The following is a 17,718-nucleotide window of genomic DNA, read 5'->3' on the forward strand; positions in this document are numbered from 1 at the left end:
TTCAGATTATGACTTCACTGCTTGATGTCATCTACATAAGCAGAGGTCTGCCAGCAAGTGCAATGTTTTAATTTAAAATGAAATGTTAATAACACTAACAAGAAGGCTCCACGGCCGAAACATTGTGTTCTCTTTCTTCTTTTTTTCAGCATGGAATAAACCTATTACTTGTTCCTTTGCAGCCTATGCATGCTGACGCAGCTACCCACTTGAACTAACAAAAAATGTCATGTTTATGGTTTCTTTTGCTGGAGAGAATTTTACAAATACTGCTCTAGAGCTATTGGCAATAACACTAACTCTAAAGGCATTTTGTTTCTCTCTTACCTGTCTTTTAAGGTTTGACTAAGGAAGGTAAAAAACAAGAAAATAATGTACACACATAATACAAAGTACCACATAATACAAGAAAAGCAGTACAAGGATTACATACAGTATACTATATGAAAGCAGTCCAACAGGTTCAAGACTCCTGAGTGACTCCACCAGCAAAGATGTGAACTGTGTGTTGGGCCCAGCCCTAGTATCTGAGCCGGGCTGAGATACTAACTGTCACTGGATGGTCCAGAGTAAGTGTGCTGATTAATAACTGGTAATCAGGATGTTATAAAATGATGCACAAGAAATATAGATAAATATGTAGAAAAGAGGTCTTCATAAAGTAATTAAAATACAACACTGTACATGTACATGTATATGAAGTACAATGTATTCAACACAGACCTGGCTGGACTGGGAGATTCGTCGTGCCCGGTTATGTAAGCTCATCGCATCGGTTTCTCTCGTCCTCTCTATGCTCCACCCCCAGGCCAGCATGGTCTTCAGCGACTCCTTAATAGGCCACCGATACACCTCCTTGTCCTGAATAATGCAAGGGGGCGCACAAAGAAAAAAGATTTTGGTTTGCTGAAAGCTTCCCTTACGAAAAGTCTGGCATCATTCTTGCACTGCTGTTCATGCACATCGTTACAAGTGTGCTTCGATGCCGTCATCCATTTAAAGTGATTTTTAACAAGTTTTCAAAGTTATATGCGCTATACGCATTTGTTAATTTTTCATGATAATTCCTAATGTATTGTTCATGCTCCTGATATTATAAAGTTCTGCTGTGCCAGGCGAAGGGCTCTGTGAACGCCCCATCAGACCGCCTGACCGGTTTTATTAAAGGGTAGTCTGCATCTGGCAATGTTCGCCAACTCCTCCTCACAGCTACTGACACCCAGTGACACCCAGTGGAAATTTTAGATTTCGAAATTTTAGATTTCTTGAAAATATCCACGGAGATAGTCTTAGACTACAGGGTTATCTGATATTGGGTTTCATTAAGAAAGTTAAGACTTTAGATGTGAAAGGTTCAGTAAAGTCAGCATTACAACCTTTACATTCAGCAGAAGAAAGAAGAAAACCATCTCACTGATACTACTTAAGCTGGCATAGTAATCAGTTGTGCTACTGTACACTGTGCTACACTTCATACTGTAGGTCTTTGTGCTGAGATCTGCTCCTTTCTAGAAACTATCATGGTAAACAATTTTAATAATATTTGGAACACATGGAAGATTTAAACGGATGCAGACATTTTCCCAATTCCCTTCAAGCTCATGTCTCCATAACAACAAGAACAAAAATGAACGTGCTTCTTCACTTTAATTTTGTAGCTCTTTTGTAGGCCTTCTTTCCCCTGCTTCAGGGTACTGGGTCAGAGTGCATCTTTAATTTCTAAGGAAAGTGTGGCAACTGTACAGTACATTCAACTCTCCAATATGCGGGATGTTGGGCTGCTGTGGTGTTGTACTGATCTGTTCTTACTTTGTTTTGATTCACAAAAATGTTGATATACTGTACGGTATCAAAAAACGGAAGAAATTATGTACAATAGCATGATATAGCCTTATAAGACTTATTATAAAGTATCCAATCATTTTACTGTGTTGTATGTACAATAAAGAGATTTTACGATCGGTCCTAATTACTTTTTGAATTACTTCACTGTCTTCCGTCCCTTTACCTTTTCAGAGAGCAGCTTGTATGGTTTCAGCAGAGGGTGAATCTTGGAGGTTTCACACAGAGGGTCACCGTGTGCCCAGCCATTGGCAAACTGAAAAGAAATAATTCACACAAATGCAAAATGCATTATTCAAGGACTAAACAGAAAAAAAACACTTACATTACAAAACGTTAATAGGACTGTAGATAATCATAGCTCTTTTGAAAATATACCATGGCAATTCTACACAGTATCATTGCCATTTTACTTTATTCAAACACTTGATTTGGCATTGTTTTAACATGGGTTCTCAGTATGCTCTGTTTTCTGATGCTGCTTTGATGCAATACATGCAGAAACCTGTGCACAAATGCCTGCTGGGAACAAGAATGGACAACAACAGGGGCTATTCCTTCCTGGAGACAGCACCATTTACCTACCTCAGCTTTGATCTAGAGCAACAAACCGGTCAGGGTCAATGTACAGCATGTTTATACAGCATCTTTGACCAGTAAAAGCACTAATTCAGAACAGGTAAAACCAGTTAAAGGCATTTGTTCAAGCCTGGACTATCAATAATCAACTGCAACCAAGATTTCCCATACAGCTGTGCACAGCCAAAACTTCTTGAGTTGACCATGCTAGAAAAACATTCATCTGAACGTTGTGTATAACAAACACAAGAACAAACAACTGGGAGCTATGTGAACCAAATTCATATAGTTATTATTGCAAAAAACTGTTCTGAGCTGCTGGATGTACGTTAATAAATTCTACTTTACCTTGTCCATTGACCACTTCTCATGAGAATGTTCTGCATACTTGTTTATGAAGTAGTCCAGTTTTTCTGGGATGTTTACACTAAAAGATATTATTGAAATTAAAGATTTAAAGCCAAATAGCATTTTTAAGACAACTTTCAAACACTTAAGGATAAAACACAGGCTTTATACAGTATAAGTAATAAGAAAGAAAACAGACAAGAATATTTTACTGTGGTAGCATTCCTTTCTGCAAGTGATAACAGAAGAATTTGGAATAGTGAAGAAAAACCTCTGAGAAGGCTGCAGGGAAAGTTGTGTTGTCTCACAACATGATAGTCCTTCAGTGTCCAGACAGAGTTGCAGTTTCAAGATTAAGCTGCAACTGGATATCTTATGGCAGCACGCTGGCACTGTGGTTAGTATAACTGCCTCATAGCTGGGGCCCTGGGTTCAATTCCAGAGCTGGAGTACTATCTGCATGGAGTTTGTATGTTCTCCCCATGTTCACATGGGTCTCTCCCACAGTCCAAAGACATACTGGGAGGTTAATTAGCATCTGGGTGAATATGCCCTGGAGTGTGTGTGCACATCTGCATGTCTGTGTGTGTCCTGCAATAGACGGGCATGCTGTCCAGGGTGTACCCTGCCTTGTGCATTTTGATCGCCAGGATGGGCTCTGACTTCCCAGCAACCCTGTATTTACCTTGAGGTGTCAGCAGGCTGTGGGTTAAAGTTTCCCTCTGCGTCCATGGAGGACTGCTTCTCCATCATGGCAACATAGTTTGACTCCATGTAGTCCGGAGGCAAGGCCCCGGCCACGGCACTCAGACATGGCAGCGCCAGCTTAAACAGCTCCTGGTCATACTTCTGCATGGCACAGAAAGCAGGTCCAATTCAATTATGGGAAACATTCAGAAGAGCTACATCAGGGTCTGCAGTCCAGGTCCAGACGAGCCAAAGACTGTACTGTAGGTTTGACAGGAAATCCTGAATGATCCCTAAGTACTGTAAAAACTCAGCAAACCTCTACAGTAAACTGTGTCCTAGACAAACAAATAATTGGTCCAGATAAATCATGACTACAGCTCTTCAAGGTCTGGGCCGCAGGTCTTTGTGCTAATACACAAAGCACACAAATACAAATATAGCAGGTGTTTTTATAATTGGTAAAGCACTCTACAGTTACCACTTACTGGATATTGGGTGTATTTTCATAATAAGTAATTTCACAAACTGGAGAGTTGAGAGTGTTATTCCCAAGTAATTAAGACAACAGTAAAAGGGGCACACAACAGAACAAATTATTAAGGTTAAAACAAAAACCTTAACCTGCAAAGGAGACAACTGTATGGTTAGAAGAAAAGGGGTATTTATTCAGTGTCACTTTAAACGTATTCAAGATCCAAAACATCTACAAAGCACTTTCGATAATGTGAATAAAATGATGCTATTTAACCACTAGAGGTCCTCAAAATATTGTAGCGTAGCCCTTCTTTCTTTAATGTTTCTTTAATGCATTTTATACTTACAGTATTTATATTCATATCGAATACTAATACATAAGTTAAAAAGATTAACTACTTTGAAGAGTAGTTTCCCAAACCGTGAGATTCCCCTGAGTAAACTCAAATCATCTCTCAATCTTCTTTCTCGTAGTTCAGTGATAACCTCGTGATAAACAAATTCAGCCGGGACTCTTGGAAAATGATGGGTTAAAATTACCTTCTGAGACAAGGCATCAAATATCCCCCAGAACAGCTTCCTAGATAAGTGCAGCTCCTCTTCGGAAGCAGCTCCAAAGCTGCCCCACCCCCCTGGCAGGCAGTAGTATTTCCAGCATCTCTCATAGTGGTTTGTCAGCAGCTGCAAGAGCATGTACAGTGTGCATCACTCTGCTTTCTACTACAATACTGCCACAAAGGCTTAGGCACAGCAGAGGACAGGGTGCTGTATGACTCTTTGGCACACAATCAAGTTATACTACAGAAGAACAGGGTTTATGTGGGAAAGCACAGTGCAGGTGAACATGCAGTATATACAGTACTTTCAAGGATTAAGGAATAAGCACTCCACCTTATTCACAGCCCTCTCACACAAATGACCTCAGCACCATGCAGAGAGAACAGAGCAAGAGTGTAGAGACTACAAACCTTGAGGGGCATTTTGGTGTGCTCATTAAGAAGAGGAACATCAAAGACAAGTCTCCTTAGAAGGTGCTGCATCATAGATGGTCTCAACTGGCTGTAAAAACACATTTGTACATACAGTATACACGCAAAGACATTTCACTCTGAATCTCGCACACTGTTAAACCACTATACTGTAACTCAAGACCTGTGACACTGTCTCTTATCTTATTCTTAAAGTAATGTGCTGTATTGACCTTCCGGCAGTGTGCTTTTTTAAAATAGGCACTACAGCCACAACAGAGACATGCAGAGACACATGAAAAGTGTCCATTAAGGATACATACCTGTAACTAATTTTGTACAGTAGATCTCAATACACAAATAACTGACTGCAAACCAAGGCCATCCTAAATCCTCTTAATGCTCTTCATCTCAGTTATTAAGAGAAAAGAAAGTTGGGGTGATTCTGGGTCTGTGGTATACAGTAAAATTTGTTTTTGTTCTTTTTTATTTGCCCCTTCATTAGCTGAGATCAGAAGATTGAGAACAGGCACTTGCTTTTCATTACTGGGCAGTCTATGAATATTTGACAAGCTCTTTTGTTGGGAGTGTGAAAAAGGTATTGTTCCTGTGCTTACCCACACACAGCCAGCAGACACTCCTCAATGGAGTCCCTCTGGGCCTTGGTGAGACAGCAGCCCTTGGACAGGCGATACACAGTGTGCAACAGGGAGTCGATAAGCGAGGCAAAAGGCTCCGTACCCGCAAACAGAGGAGCGCACTTCGTTAACAAGGGCAACACCGCAGTGCACAGGTAGCGGTTCAGGGCCAGAGCCATGTCAGTGGCACTCAGGGATGCCTGGGATACCAGAGACAAGAGAGAGACAGAGAGGGGCAAGTTGTTTTACAGCAGCAGTGTTGGTGTACAGACGGACGGAAGAAAAAAAATGACAGGAACAACAATATACATACATATTTGCACAGAAGGTCAAGTGTTAAGTAACGATATGGCTACAGGTATGAATGAGAACTTCAATCTGTTGGTTTTGGAGCTGGGGAGTTGGTATCTGCATTCTGATGAGAGTTACTTGAAGTTAATTAAACAAGGGGTGTGAAGGATCATCGCAGATGGATTTTGCTTCACGCAAAGCATGTGAATGATAGATGGAGGAGAGGGCTGGAAGATCAACGCCAACGACCTCCTGCCATATTTTCAAAGTTTGTTCTTGCTTCTCAGATTCAGGTTGCCAAACCAGCAGATCAGGGTAAAAGTTAGGACTGATTCTAGGAAGAACCGGTAGAACAAAATCAACAATGAATCATCGACCTTAAAATACGTAAGCTTCCTTAAGAAAAAAGGACGCTGTCGACCTTTTCTGAGGATCAGGTCAGTGTTGGCTTTGAAGTTAAGCTTGGAGTCCAGAACAGACCCCAAGTGCTTCTACTGTTCTACCAGCTCCACAGTCTCCCCCCTTGTAGGTTAGGGTGGGAGTGTGGGGGTTTCCACAACAGAGTTTCATAAAAAGGGCGACCTGGTGAAAAACAATATAAATACTTCACCAATTCAAAATCCTACAGTACATTGCAAAAAGTAACTCTTTCCCATAACAATAAAGGGACGAAGATGAAAAGTCTTGGTTTACCCAAGAAAAAAAGCTGATTTATTGATTCTGTTGTTTATCTGTGAGTGGATATAACACATCTGTTTTTCATCACCCTATGGAGCATTTGTTTTACCTGAAGAATGTGAATTACTTGCGATCTGACTGTTTTAGAGTACACACCTCACTGCTGGGGAACCTGCTTCACACTTGCACTTAGGTTAGAAGCTGCCTCACCGTGTCTAGAGAAGCAGCAGCTCGGAGGTCAGGGAGAAAACCGACTTCCAACAGATGCAGCAGGAAATTCTGGTCCTCAATTCCGTACACTCTGTCCAGGAACAGAACCATCGCCGCCTTATGATCCGGGCAAAAGCCAGCTGACATGTCAGGCTCCACCACGGTTCCATCTGCAGACAAAAAGCCGAACTGAAAATTCTTGTTTTCTGTTATATCAGATACTTTTCCCTGTCTGAAGCACAGCACAGCTGTCAGATATGTCTCTTTTATTTTTATGAATTACTTTAAATTTAGGAGAACCATTAGTTCAGAAGAAAGCTTTGAAATAGCTCTGAAATATAGCTTTGAAACTATTATCCTAGCTGATCATCTAAAATGACATGGCAAGAATTAGAAACAACGGGTTTTTAAATAAACATAAAAAAGAATAAGACCAGATGTGAAATTGTATCCTAATTTGGGGGGGAATCCGAAGATTCAGGCTGCAATGGATCATTTCACCCAGGACTGACCTTTAGCCAGTGTTGGCATGGGGAAGGGAATGCTGATGACGCCTTCTAAATCCTCTATAGGAATTAGGGATCGGAGAATAGCACGGATCCTCAGTGCTTCACCCTTGCCAGCATGGATTAACTGAGCAACAGAAAAGGCAAAATACAGTTGGAATATATCTCACACCATGAGAAACACTGCACCATCCCTGTTCAAACTGAAAAAAACAAAAACAGTAAGTTTAACATAATCTGATATAATATGGTTATAATATAATATGAAACATGATTATTAACACATCCTGGAATAGCCAGCTTGCTAGTGGCTTATTATTAGTATTTTGGCTATTGCATCCAGGCTATTGCATCCATTGTCAAACCAAGCGTAACAGCGGCTCATGAACTTACATGCATTTCAGGAGCACAGCGTCCTAAAAGATCAATAAGGGCAGCATAAAAAGTCATTATGGCATTCCCCATGTGGATGGTGTCATCTTCTTCCTCTTCAAGAATATCGCTGTTAAAATTATAATGCAGAACATTAATTGCTTCCTCCTTACTCCAAAGAGAATCTTGAAGATCCATGTTATTTGATTTCTAACATACAATGTGCTTAGAATTTAAATTTGCTGACAGTAAAACAAAAAAACTAAGGGAATAAATATACCACGCAAAAAAGCACAACATAGAGGAATTCACATGAGCTATAACTAATTGACTAGCAAAGTTACATTTTGCCATCAGCTCACAACTTCAGATACTGTCTTACAGACCCCTGTAGTGAAATTTCAACAGGTTTTTCATCTCAAAGGATCCCAAAACACCTCACATATAGGAGGAGACCGACTTCATCCAACACTGAAGTGCAGCCCCCACCTGGGTGACGAGTGGGAGCTGTCATGTGCTGACTGCCCCTCCCCAGGGCAGAGCAGCCAGACTCCACACAGACAGCACCCCAGGCCTGGGGCTGAACCCCGAGGCTGCAATGCTAACCACTGCGCCACCGTGCCACCCAACTAGTCAATCAATTAACTAGTAATAAATAAATGAGGATGCAGTGAACAGGGACACCCACAGAAGTGTCCTACAGGGAGTTCACCTACAGAGTTCTGCTGGATTCTGTGGTGGGGGAGGGGCCATCCCTCGTGGGATCTTCCGAGATCTTTATGGCTTCCTCCATGGCGGCCAAGAGACCATTGCCGCCTTCCCCTCTCAAGGCAGGGCCGAAGCACTCCGGGCGGCGGATCAGAAGCCTCACCACCACGTTGGCATTCTCTTCAACACTCTCCCCTGCAGGAGTCGAGAGAGGGGGGGAGGACACAGCACAACCTTACCTTGTTGAATCAAGAGAGGCAGCCAGAGCGGAACACCAAGTGCAACAGGACACAGGACACAGGACACAGGACACAGGACACAGGGCACAGGGCACAGGGCACAGGACACAGGACACAGGACACAGGACACAGGACACAGGACACAGGACACAGGACACAGGACACAGGACACAGGGCACAGGGCACAGGACACAGGGCACAGGACACAGGGCACAGGACACTCGGCCGTAAGGCAGACAAACCGAAGAAAACTGATCCCATGATCAAAAAGGAAAAGTAAAAAGAACTGGAAATAAATCGCTTACCATTGCAAAACACAGCAAAGCGAAGGAAATCTAAATAACGTTCTCCTTCCACAGGGTTCCAGCCAATATCTGGGTATCCTTTACAAACCAGCATCGTGCAGCTTTGTAAACCGCATCCTGCCAAGTACTGCACGACCTACGAAGGCATCAGGGACAAAATGTCATTGGAAGAGAAAATACAGAAATACAGGGAAACAACTGCATAGTTCTGGGGTTTATGGAAAAAGCTCTATTGATTAGTATAATTATCTACATAACATTTACCTTTTCTTCATAAACCTTAACACCAGAACTGAGATACAGAAAAATAGGACTCTTTCAAAGTATAGAAGAGTACTGTATATGTTACAGTATATGTTACATTTTACAACATCTTTTTACAAGGCATGTTTGAAAGATAGCAGTGTTCTGGGATGTGCTTATATGCTGATGTTTATTGCTGTCTGAATGATTCCCCAAATGGGCAGGTTTAAATGATAAATTATTTGATTCTTATTCTGTGTAATGTATTTTAATTGTAAGGTTTTATTGGATTTATAGGGGATCCGGTGTAAGAGAAAATGCAAATATTTGAATCACATAATGCACCCCAAGCACGTGTGTATCTAAAAAGCCTGCACCAGGGTGAACGTTATTAATCTTAATTGTTCAGCAGGGGGTCCTACATTATCAGCTAGTTATTAATCATCAAAATTACTGCCTAGGAAAGGTTAACATCCTCAAATGTGTCACCATACTGCTTGTTGGGCAATTTTGTTCCCCCTGCTGAGTGCTAGCAGATCATGACCCAGGTAACTTAAATGAAGCAAACAGTGTTTCCACCTTTTTGATATTCTTATGTTTTTATTGTAACATATTACCCAGATCTGCGTACAGGATGCCCAAAAATTACATAAGGAAAATAATTTCTTTCTGCTTTTGTTAAATGAGCCATTATAAAAACAGACTTCAGGGGTTTACCAGGGAAATTAGTTTTCCTCCTTATTACCATAAAGGAGATCCAGCCCACTTAACTTGAATCCTTTTCTTATTTGATAGAGGTTTACGTGGAAGAACCTAGGATTCTTCCTTGTGTTTGCATTCCTTTGTTCCAGGAATATACCCTACCTTATGCAAAAAACAGTGAAACCAACATCCCAAGGGATCCCAAAGTGACTTAATTTTGAAGAGGGACTGTGGGACTTCACAGCACTCAAGTGCAGTACCCATCTGGGTTACAAACAGCAGCCATTATGCATCAGCTGCCTGCACTACATACATGTACTGTAGCAAATCAGGTAGAAGAGTGAGAAACTGGTTCAACAATTGAATTAGGCCAGACTGTACAAGACCAGAGTGAAACGTATCCAGTACTTTGGTTAATAGCTCTACACTTTTAGTGAGATATACTGGAAGTTTTCATCACAGTTTAATGGTATCTTTAATGGTATCATCCAAAGGGCAACATCCCCTACAGTAAAGTCCCCATTTACTATACAGAAGGAACTACAGTAGAAATTCTGTTCCAGCTCTAGAAAGAGCGCCACTTGCTAGTCCTCCACATAGTGTGTCAACGAGACACAGGTGGTTTATAATGACTATGGAGTGAAACATAAACAAAGGGTGTGAACACAAAAGAAACCGCAGAGGACTCATGGGACAGAAGAATGACTTACTTTCTCTAGGTCTGGTTCCCTTAAGGCTAAGGCAAGTTCATTATTATCCATCACAGAGGCGGCTGCCACATCCAGAGGAGTGGATCCCCGCATGGAAGGCGATGCTTTAAAGAGGGGTCAGTACAACACAGAGAATCAGGCACAGGAACTGAGACAGGGCGAGTACTTCCTCAAGGAGAGGAATGCAAATACAAATGACAGCTTCGATGCCCAGCACTACATGGTGCTAAAAAGGCCAAGTTTACATGTTTACAGACGTTTTCTTTTTAAATGAAATCTTAAAAACCTCATTTTCAGTTAAATAATGTTTCACTGCTTATGGTGTTAGGAGTCACAGTGATGCAAATTAAAGCTTGAGAAATCAGTATCTGAAAATAATTTCTGAAGATGTCCTCCTCTAACAAAATGACGAAATTCATCATAAATAATTCTGAAATAATTGACACCAAGATATGAACAGTTTGCCATAGTCAACTCAGAAAGACTCGTGACAGTATCTCAGTAATACTGAACAAAAAAGCCAAGAGGTCTTACCAAGTCCAACACTGCTGTTCTCCAGCAAGTAACTGAGATGATCAAACATTGCTTTTTGGTTTTGTCTGCTGATGCGACAGAAGTAACAAAGAAACCGACAGCAGTTGGCCACCATCTTAGGGAATGTGATCTCCTTAAAAAAGGTACAATCCATGGAGAAACCGATTTAAATATTTAAAAAAACTTGATCTTGCAGATAATTTTTTCTTGATTTGGAAAGGCAATCTGCATTTACTGTTCAAGATATTAATAACTCAAGATGATCCCTGTTACCTTTGATTCGCCACCTCCCAGGACATTGACCATGACTTCCATCACTGTTTCATGCATTCCCAGAGCTCTCATCAGATTCGGATGCTGGTAGAAAACTTTATTATTCATAATATCCCTATGTATGAAAGAGCACATGATTAGTGTTCATGGGAATAGCATTTATAGATTATATTTATGTACCACACTGCAAACTGTATTGCTCCAAGGCACAGCTTGCGAAAGGACCAAATGCATAGCCTAACAGGACCCTTGAGGAAAATGACATTTGTCAAAGCTGAGCTCAGCTCCAGAGAATAAACACTGGTTATTTACCCGAGGCCGCGGATCATCAGCTTCTCTTCTTCCTTGCCCATCCTTACACTGAGCAACGAGCGGATCTGCCCCAGGGAGGCCAGCAGGTTAATGGTGTCCTCCACAGAGATGGAGTTGATGGTATAGGTCTTGGGCAGAGCACGCACTTGTCCTCCTATGCCATCATACTGCCTGTGCAGTAGCACAAACATGGCTCTGACAAGTTCAGGATCCTCTATCACGGACTCCTGGGCCCATCGTACCATAGTCTCCGAAATCAGCTGCTGCAGTGTGCCTAGCACAGAACAACCAGGGACAGAAGAGGTGAGGATCCAGGATTCAAACAAGACCTTGCTTCCATCCCTCCATTATCAGAAAATTACTGTAAGTGCCCAGGTGAGAACCACAGCCTCCCACCGCCTCTCCTGTAAACACGGGGGCAAGGCAGGACTGCACCCTGGGCAGGACAGGCCTGCCCATTGCATAGAACACACAAGCACACAGGGGCTGTTCACAGACCGGCTTCCATTTCCAAATCATTTTAACTCTAGGAGTTTTATTAATCATACAAGCTGAAAAGCTAGTTAGGATATAAAGATGAAATTGACAAAAATATTAGGAGCAAACTGAAATATTTACTGTAAGAAAATGATAGGTTCAGTCAAGATAGTGGTTGTCTGGACCACACACCCCAGAAAACTGTGGGGAAAGACCTGCCATCCTACAGTACATCACCTGACCAACTGGAAGATGACAACTGGTCAAGTGGCAGTTAAACACCAGTAAATACTGGCTACCAGGAGCAGTAAGCTTCTTCTGTGTAAGGAAGAGAAAAGTACCTCTGATATTCACTGAACCTGAGGAAGAAGGGAGCAAGGAAGCAACCGAACAAAAGGTCCATGGACAGTTTATTGTGAGTTGTTTTGGGAGAGTTTTGCATTTTTAATGCAGATAAGCAGCCTAGCTGCCTAAGTGTATTGATAGTAAGGATATACTTTACATGGAGTTAACAGTTATAAGAGGTATGTGTTTCTATATTTGTTTGTGAGTTAATTTGCACCTTGTCTGAATACACAGCACCCTTATGGGTGCGCCGGTTGCTTGAGTCCCACCCATTTAAAAGATACCTGCTACTGCCCCCAGAGGTGTTGCAATGAGCATTGTCTTAAAAAAAGCCCCAAACTCTGTTCTTATCCAAACATCTTGTAAACTCCTTCAGGTTTAACTTTTGTTCTGAAATTAACAATTATTTAGCTAGAGAATCTCATGTGCGACTATATCAGTATACTAAAGAATACCAAGACAATCCACGACTACTTCACTTACTTGGCTTCTTTGCTTTTTCTTTCTTTGGCAGGTCTGACATTTTCTTCTTTAGGTAGGCAACTTTCTCTACCAAGTACAGAAGTCTGCCCCTGATGGTGAAGTCACTGTCACCGTCACTGCCCCTGTCATCCTCAAGTTCAATTCCTACAAAATGCACACACACAACAAAAACTACAGTATGTAGATGTAGTCATCCAAAATTTCTTCGTGTCAAACAAACAGGATAAATAAGTTAAAATTACAGTGTCTGCCACTAAAATGTGGATGCTGGGACCCATAATTCGAATTCGGCGCGTTCATTTATTTTGTGTTGGCTCTACTGGTCCAGAAAACATTTGCAATGCTCACAGGCCATTCCACCAGTTTAGGTTTTAAATCACTCCACTGTCTCAACTGCACATTATTTAAAAAAATGCTGTGAACAGGGTGTTTATTCATATTCCTTTGTAACATTAAGAGATCACTTGCATTTGTACTTCAGAAAAAGAATGCATTGTACTTTACCAGTATTATACATCCCAGTTTCATCTTAAATGTACTGAAACACAGTAGGTTAATGTCAAACCAAAAATAAAAATCAGTGTTGTAAATTATTCTCTTAAAATTTCCATTACAGTTTATAGAGAGTTTGTCCCATTTCACTGTTCAGATTTTTCTGTTCACAAAATTCCATTAAAAAAATCACCTTCTAAACCTAATTGTTGTGTTTAAGATGACATTGACATCTGTTAATTTATTTTTCAAGGTGACTACAGTATAGGGAGCCTCTCCATTTCGAGTGATAATTGTCAACTAATTACCTGTTTTTGAAGCTTTAGATCAAAGGAAGCTGTGGTAATATGCTGATGAAACTTTTTTTTAATTATGTACCCATCTCAAAGCATTGAGTGCGTCTTATTATTAGCCTTAAAAGAAAATACTCTTTCTAAAAGAAAATAATTTCCTCTTGATTTGCATAACTAAAGAAAAAATAGGTTATCATCAACCCTTTCGACTAACACATCACAGTGTTTTATGTGCAGGAAAAATATAAATTTGAGTAAACCAGGGTACCTTAAATGGCCATATAAATACAAATAAATTCAATTCTTAAAGTAAAAGTGGTCCAAAAACACAGATGAAATGGGTGTCATGACCTCATAACAGGGAAGTACTGCATTTGCATTCATCAATAAATTCAATGGAAAACAAATTTTCCTATTAGACACAGTTCCCACTCAAGTGTTCTTTGGCCATGATGCAGGAGATTTTTTGTTCTAGCTTAGCTTTGAGTGGATTAATTCCAGTTGTACCAGTTACACCCTAAAACAGCTCATTACAATCTCAAATACAATCTGCTTTGATCAATATCACATCGCTGTGCTTATACTGTATCACATCTGCATCACAGTTTTCTTCGTCTAGGGCCCTGAAATACAAGCTCTGGGATTTATTCTCCTTCAGCATGACAACGCCCGCGGGTCAGCCTACCACAGTGTGTCATCAGGTCTTCATGGAAGTCAAGCAGCTGCTCTCGTATATCTTCAGGACAGGGGCAGTCCTGCTTGTCATCTTTGAAATTCAACAGCATGTTGATCTGTTGGGAGGATTTAAAAACACAATGACAAATGAAACACGAAGAACTTCGGCGCAACTTTATTACTATACAACTCTCTTAGGAAAGGGCGGGTGGAGACAGAGAAGGTAAACCTTTCTGACCTGCTCCTGGGGTGGCGATCGGAATTCCTTCGTTTTCCTGGCAGTCAAGGCGGCAGACATGTTTAGAGCCTGCATCACCTCGTTGTAGCGGAAACGCTGGTTCTCCTGGAGGTTTGCGACAAAGTCGTCCGAGAACGCCACGATAGCCTCTATCCTGTGGCGCACCTGGCAGTCACAGAGATACTGCAGCAGATGGCACATCTGCACAGCCGGGGGGAAAGACATCAGGAGAAGGAGTCTGGGTAAGTGGCCTATAACAACTGCAGGAGTGTGAAATCAGTTGTAGGTCAAAGACTAGTCTTGGACTTTAAATATAACAGGCCCTCTGATAAGCAGACTGAATAACCCAATAAAGTGATATGTTCCATCCTTGAGGCTGTCAAGAGATAAGCAACTGGGACTCCGCCACAGATTCCAGCTTTACTCAAACATAAGTTAATTAATTAATCTCTGTCATTTCTAATTAAAAAAATCAAGGACGTGGAAAGGGCCGAGATCTAAGAATTAATTTGAATAATATTTCTCCACTTTTAAGACAAGTGAACATCACACAGAGAGTGAACACAAATAGTTGGTTTAAGGACTTTACAGATCTATAAAAATACAAACCGTGCATGTAAGTGTTTTGATTATACGAGTTCCTGTTAACTGTTAGCATATCATTTATCGTGCAAAAGGAAATATCGTGCCTGGAGCTTGACTGGCTCGGGGAGCTTCATTTGCAGCAATCCTTCTTTGGGGATATTTTCTGCTTTTCCCTCTTCCTCTTCCCCTGGTCCCTCTATCCTCAGCTCCCCCTTGATCCCATCACACTCGGGGGTCTCGGGCTTCGGCTGGCCCGGCTCCTCCGAGAAGACACTGGGCTCGATCAGCTGTAGGATAGTCTTCAGGTCCCCGTTGTGAAAGACACCCATTATGAGCAAAGTGTAAAACAGTTTGATGAGGGGCACGAAGAGGAACTCGGTGCTGCCCCCTACAGGGTCACGGACATGCAGGCTGCCCTCCTGGACAGCCTCTGTCAGCATTTCGATGGTTTTCGTCTTCAGGATCTCCAGAGGGAACTCGGGGCTGTGCTGGAAATGATCCCCGCTGACCCTCACGAAACTTGGGGAGGAGAAGTGCATCCGGGGCCTCAGAGAGGTGCTGAGTCCGATCCCAGGGAGACCGTGTTTTTTTTTCTCGTCGGGGAACAGGGTGATGCTTTTGGTTTCCTCTGTCATGGGGACGATGTACTCGCTGTTCATCATGAGGCGGGCAGTGGCGTAAGAGCTGAGGTGAATGTCGATGAGCAAGTCATAGTAGCCTGTCCTTAGCAAGCCCGGCATGTACTTGTTTTCGGCCGCATAGAGGAGCTGAGACTCATCCACGTGGCTGCAGAGCGTGTGGGCCACCCTGTTGTTGCCCAGCGCGCAAACCGCAGAGTACAGGCGCAGGGTGTGGTAATGGAACTTCAGCAAGTCTTCCTGCTCCGTCAGCTCCAGGATATCAACTGACCTGGGAGCACAGGAGGAAGAACTTAATTAACAGGTCATCAAAAGCGAAGGCGCACTTAGATGTGCTACTGCTTTGCTTTGGTGCAATTCAGGTTCCCCGATTTTTAGTCAAATTGTTTTATCAGTAAAGCTGCAGAATGCCTTTATTCATGGTGGTGCAGAACACGTAGAAGTTTATACGACGCACTGGGAGGCACCACAAATGTGGCCAATGAGTGTAGCTTTGTGTGTGAGAGTTACAAACCCAATCAACTGACTGAGATTGTATTGATTGTTTTGCTGTTCAGAAAAGAAGTGAACGAAATTATTTTTGCTGGCAATTTGCGCACGTCTGCTCAAAGGCAAATAGTGAATCTGAATTGCTCTGCGGTGTTTTATGCAGTACACACAGGATGTCGTGGATTTGCGGGCCGCCCTGTCGGACTGTGCCGAGCTCGGACCTGTTCTCCTCCGGAATGTGCAGAGACATGAACTGCAGGGGCTCCGTGCACTGGACCAGCCAGCCGTGCCTGTCATTGACCCGCGACGCCTCCACCTTCAGGAAGTGGTTGGGGACCCTGCTCCACAGCACGGGCGTGAGGAACTGGACGTGCAGCCGGGGAGGACACTGGGGCGTGGGGTTCTTCCGCTCGCTCTTGAACAGGCCCGCCGACAGGGGCATCACGTTCTGGCCAAGAAAGAAACAGGGCCTGACTGAATACACAAGCTCACCCTCCTTTATATGACTCAAAGAGCTTGCTACACCTTAGAACAGCCCCTCTAGATACAGCAGATGAGGGGGACAATGACAATCACAGAGAATAAACAGAAGAAAAGGCAGGAAGGAAGCAGGTAGGCATTAAAAAATAAAGCGAGAATCACCAATATTAAAACAGAGAGGTCAAACACTCACAGTAAACATATGAGGACTTCAAACAATACAACAATCAGCTGATTAATGCTACACTGTATCAGCTAAGTGGGAGACCTTTGTCTCCAGAAGACAGTTCCTAGAAATAATGTTCAGTCAGTCCCAGCTGACCTTAGATATGGGCTCTGGAGATCACAACATGACATTTTCTTGTAAGGCTGTGGCATTTCCACTAATGGAAAATCTTTTCATATAGTGTTGCTCTTACCTTTATTCGTCCCAGTTCAAACTGAAATACATTAGGGCTAGTTGCTTGGGCAAATACTGCAGGGAATAGCTTAGTGCTGGGCTCTACCTAATTACAAAGAGGAAACAAGGAGTTAGTCAAACCCAACCGACAGGAACAGCACAGTGGAAAATAGTCACAGAAAGACAATTTCAGATTGCAGGTAGATGTAAAAGCTAATCAAAATCATTTTTATTATTTGATTTAAAACAGCGCATGAACAGAAACGAATAGCTGACAAAATTTGAGAAGAGCTGCATTGATGAGCTGGGATTTTCAATGTTTTGAGTGGTTTTGAATTGCCATTCGTAATTTGAGCTGTGTTTATTGTTTTTGCAGGACATTTAACTTTTAAAAGACGTCACATTTTATAGTGATTCTGAAACTCCATTACATATCCTAATTCATGGTACAGAAGGTAGGAAAAGATGGCTGTTTTTGAACATTAATGATCAACTCTTGCT

At 42.1% G+C, this 17,718-nt stretch overlaps 1 protein-coding gene across 1 annotated transcript in view; it reads right to left on the minus strand.

The window, feature by feature from the left end:
- Positions 1-17,718, minus strand: part of ryr2a (ryanodine receptor 2a (cardiac)) — a 194,809-nt gene that overhangs the window by 47,827 nt on the left and 129,264 nt on the right. Inside the window, exons 34-55 of the mRNA XM_088933768.1 lie at positions 17,237-17,323; positions 16,559-16,785; positions 15,315-16,119; positions 14,626-14,826; positions 14,398-14,503; positions 12,928-13,071; positions 11,623-11,896; positions 11,311-11,425; positions 11,038-11,170; positions 10,504-10,607; positions 8,849-8,984; positions 8,313-8,499; positions 7,618-7,726; positions 7,231-7,351; positions 6,719-6,888; positions 5,519-5,739; positions 4,902-4,992; positions 4,474-4,614; positions 3,455-3,618; positions 2,770-2,848; positions 2,009-2,098; positions 724-861 (exon numbers count right to left, since the gene is read on the minus strand). Coding sequence (XP_088789894.1) covers positions 724-861; positions 2,009-2,098; positions 2,770-2,848; positions 3,455-3,618; positions 4,474-4,614; positions 4,902-4,992; positions 5,519-5,739; positions 6,719-6,888; positions 7,231-7,351; positions 7,618-7,726; positions 8,313-8,499; positions 8,849-8,984; positions 10,504-10,607; positions 11,038-11,170; positions 11,311-11,425; positions 11,623-11,896; positions 12,928-13,071; positions 14,398-14,503; positions 14,626-14,826; positions 15,315-16,119; positions 16,559-16,785; positions 17,237-17,323 — 3,843 coding nt within the window. The remainder of the gene's footprint in view (positions 1-723; positions 862-2,008; positions 2,099-2,769; positions 2,849-3,454; positions 3,619-4,473; positions 4,615-4,901; positions 4,993-5,518; positions 5,740-6,718; positions 6,889-7,230; positions 7,352-7,617; positions 7,727-8,312; positions 8,500-8,848; positions 8,985-10,503; positions 10,608-11,037; positions 11,171-11,310; positions 11,426-11,622; positions 11,897-12,927; positions 13,072-14,397; positions 14,504-14,625; positions 14,827-15,314; positions 16,120-16,558; positions 16,786-17,236; positions 17,324-17,718) is intronic.

This window comes from Atractosteus spatula, chromosome 15 (genome assembly GCF_055471065.1).
Source record: "Atractosteus spatula isolate fAtrSpa1 chromosome 15, fAtrSpa1.hap1, whole genome shotgun sequence".
Lineage (NCBI taxonomy): Eukaryota > Metazoa > Chordata > Actinopteri > Semionotiformes > Lepisosteidae > Atractosteus > Atractosteus spatula.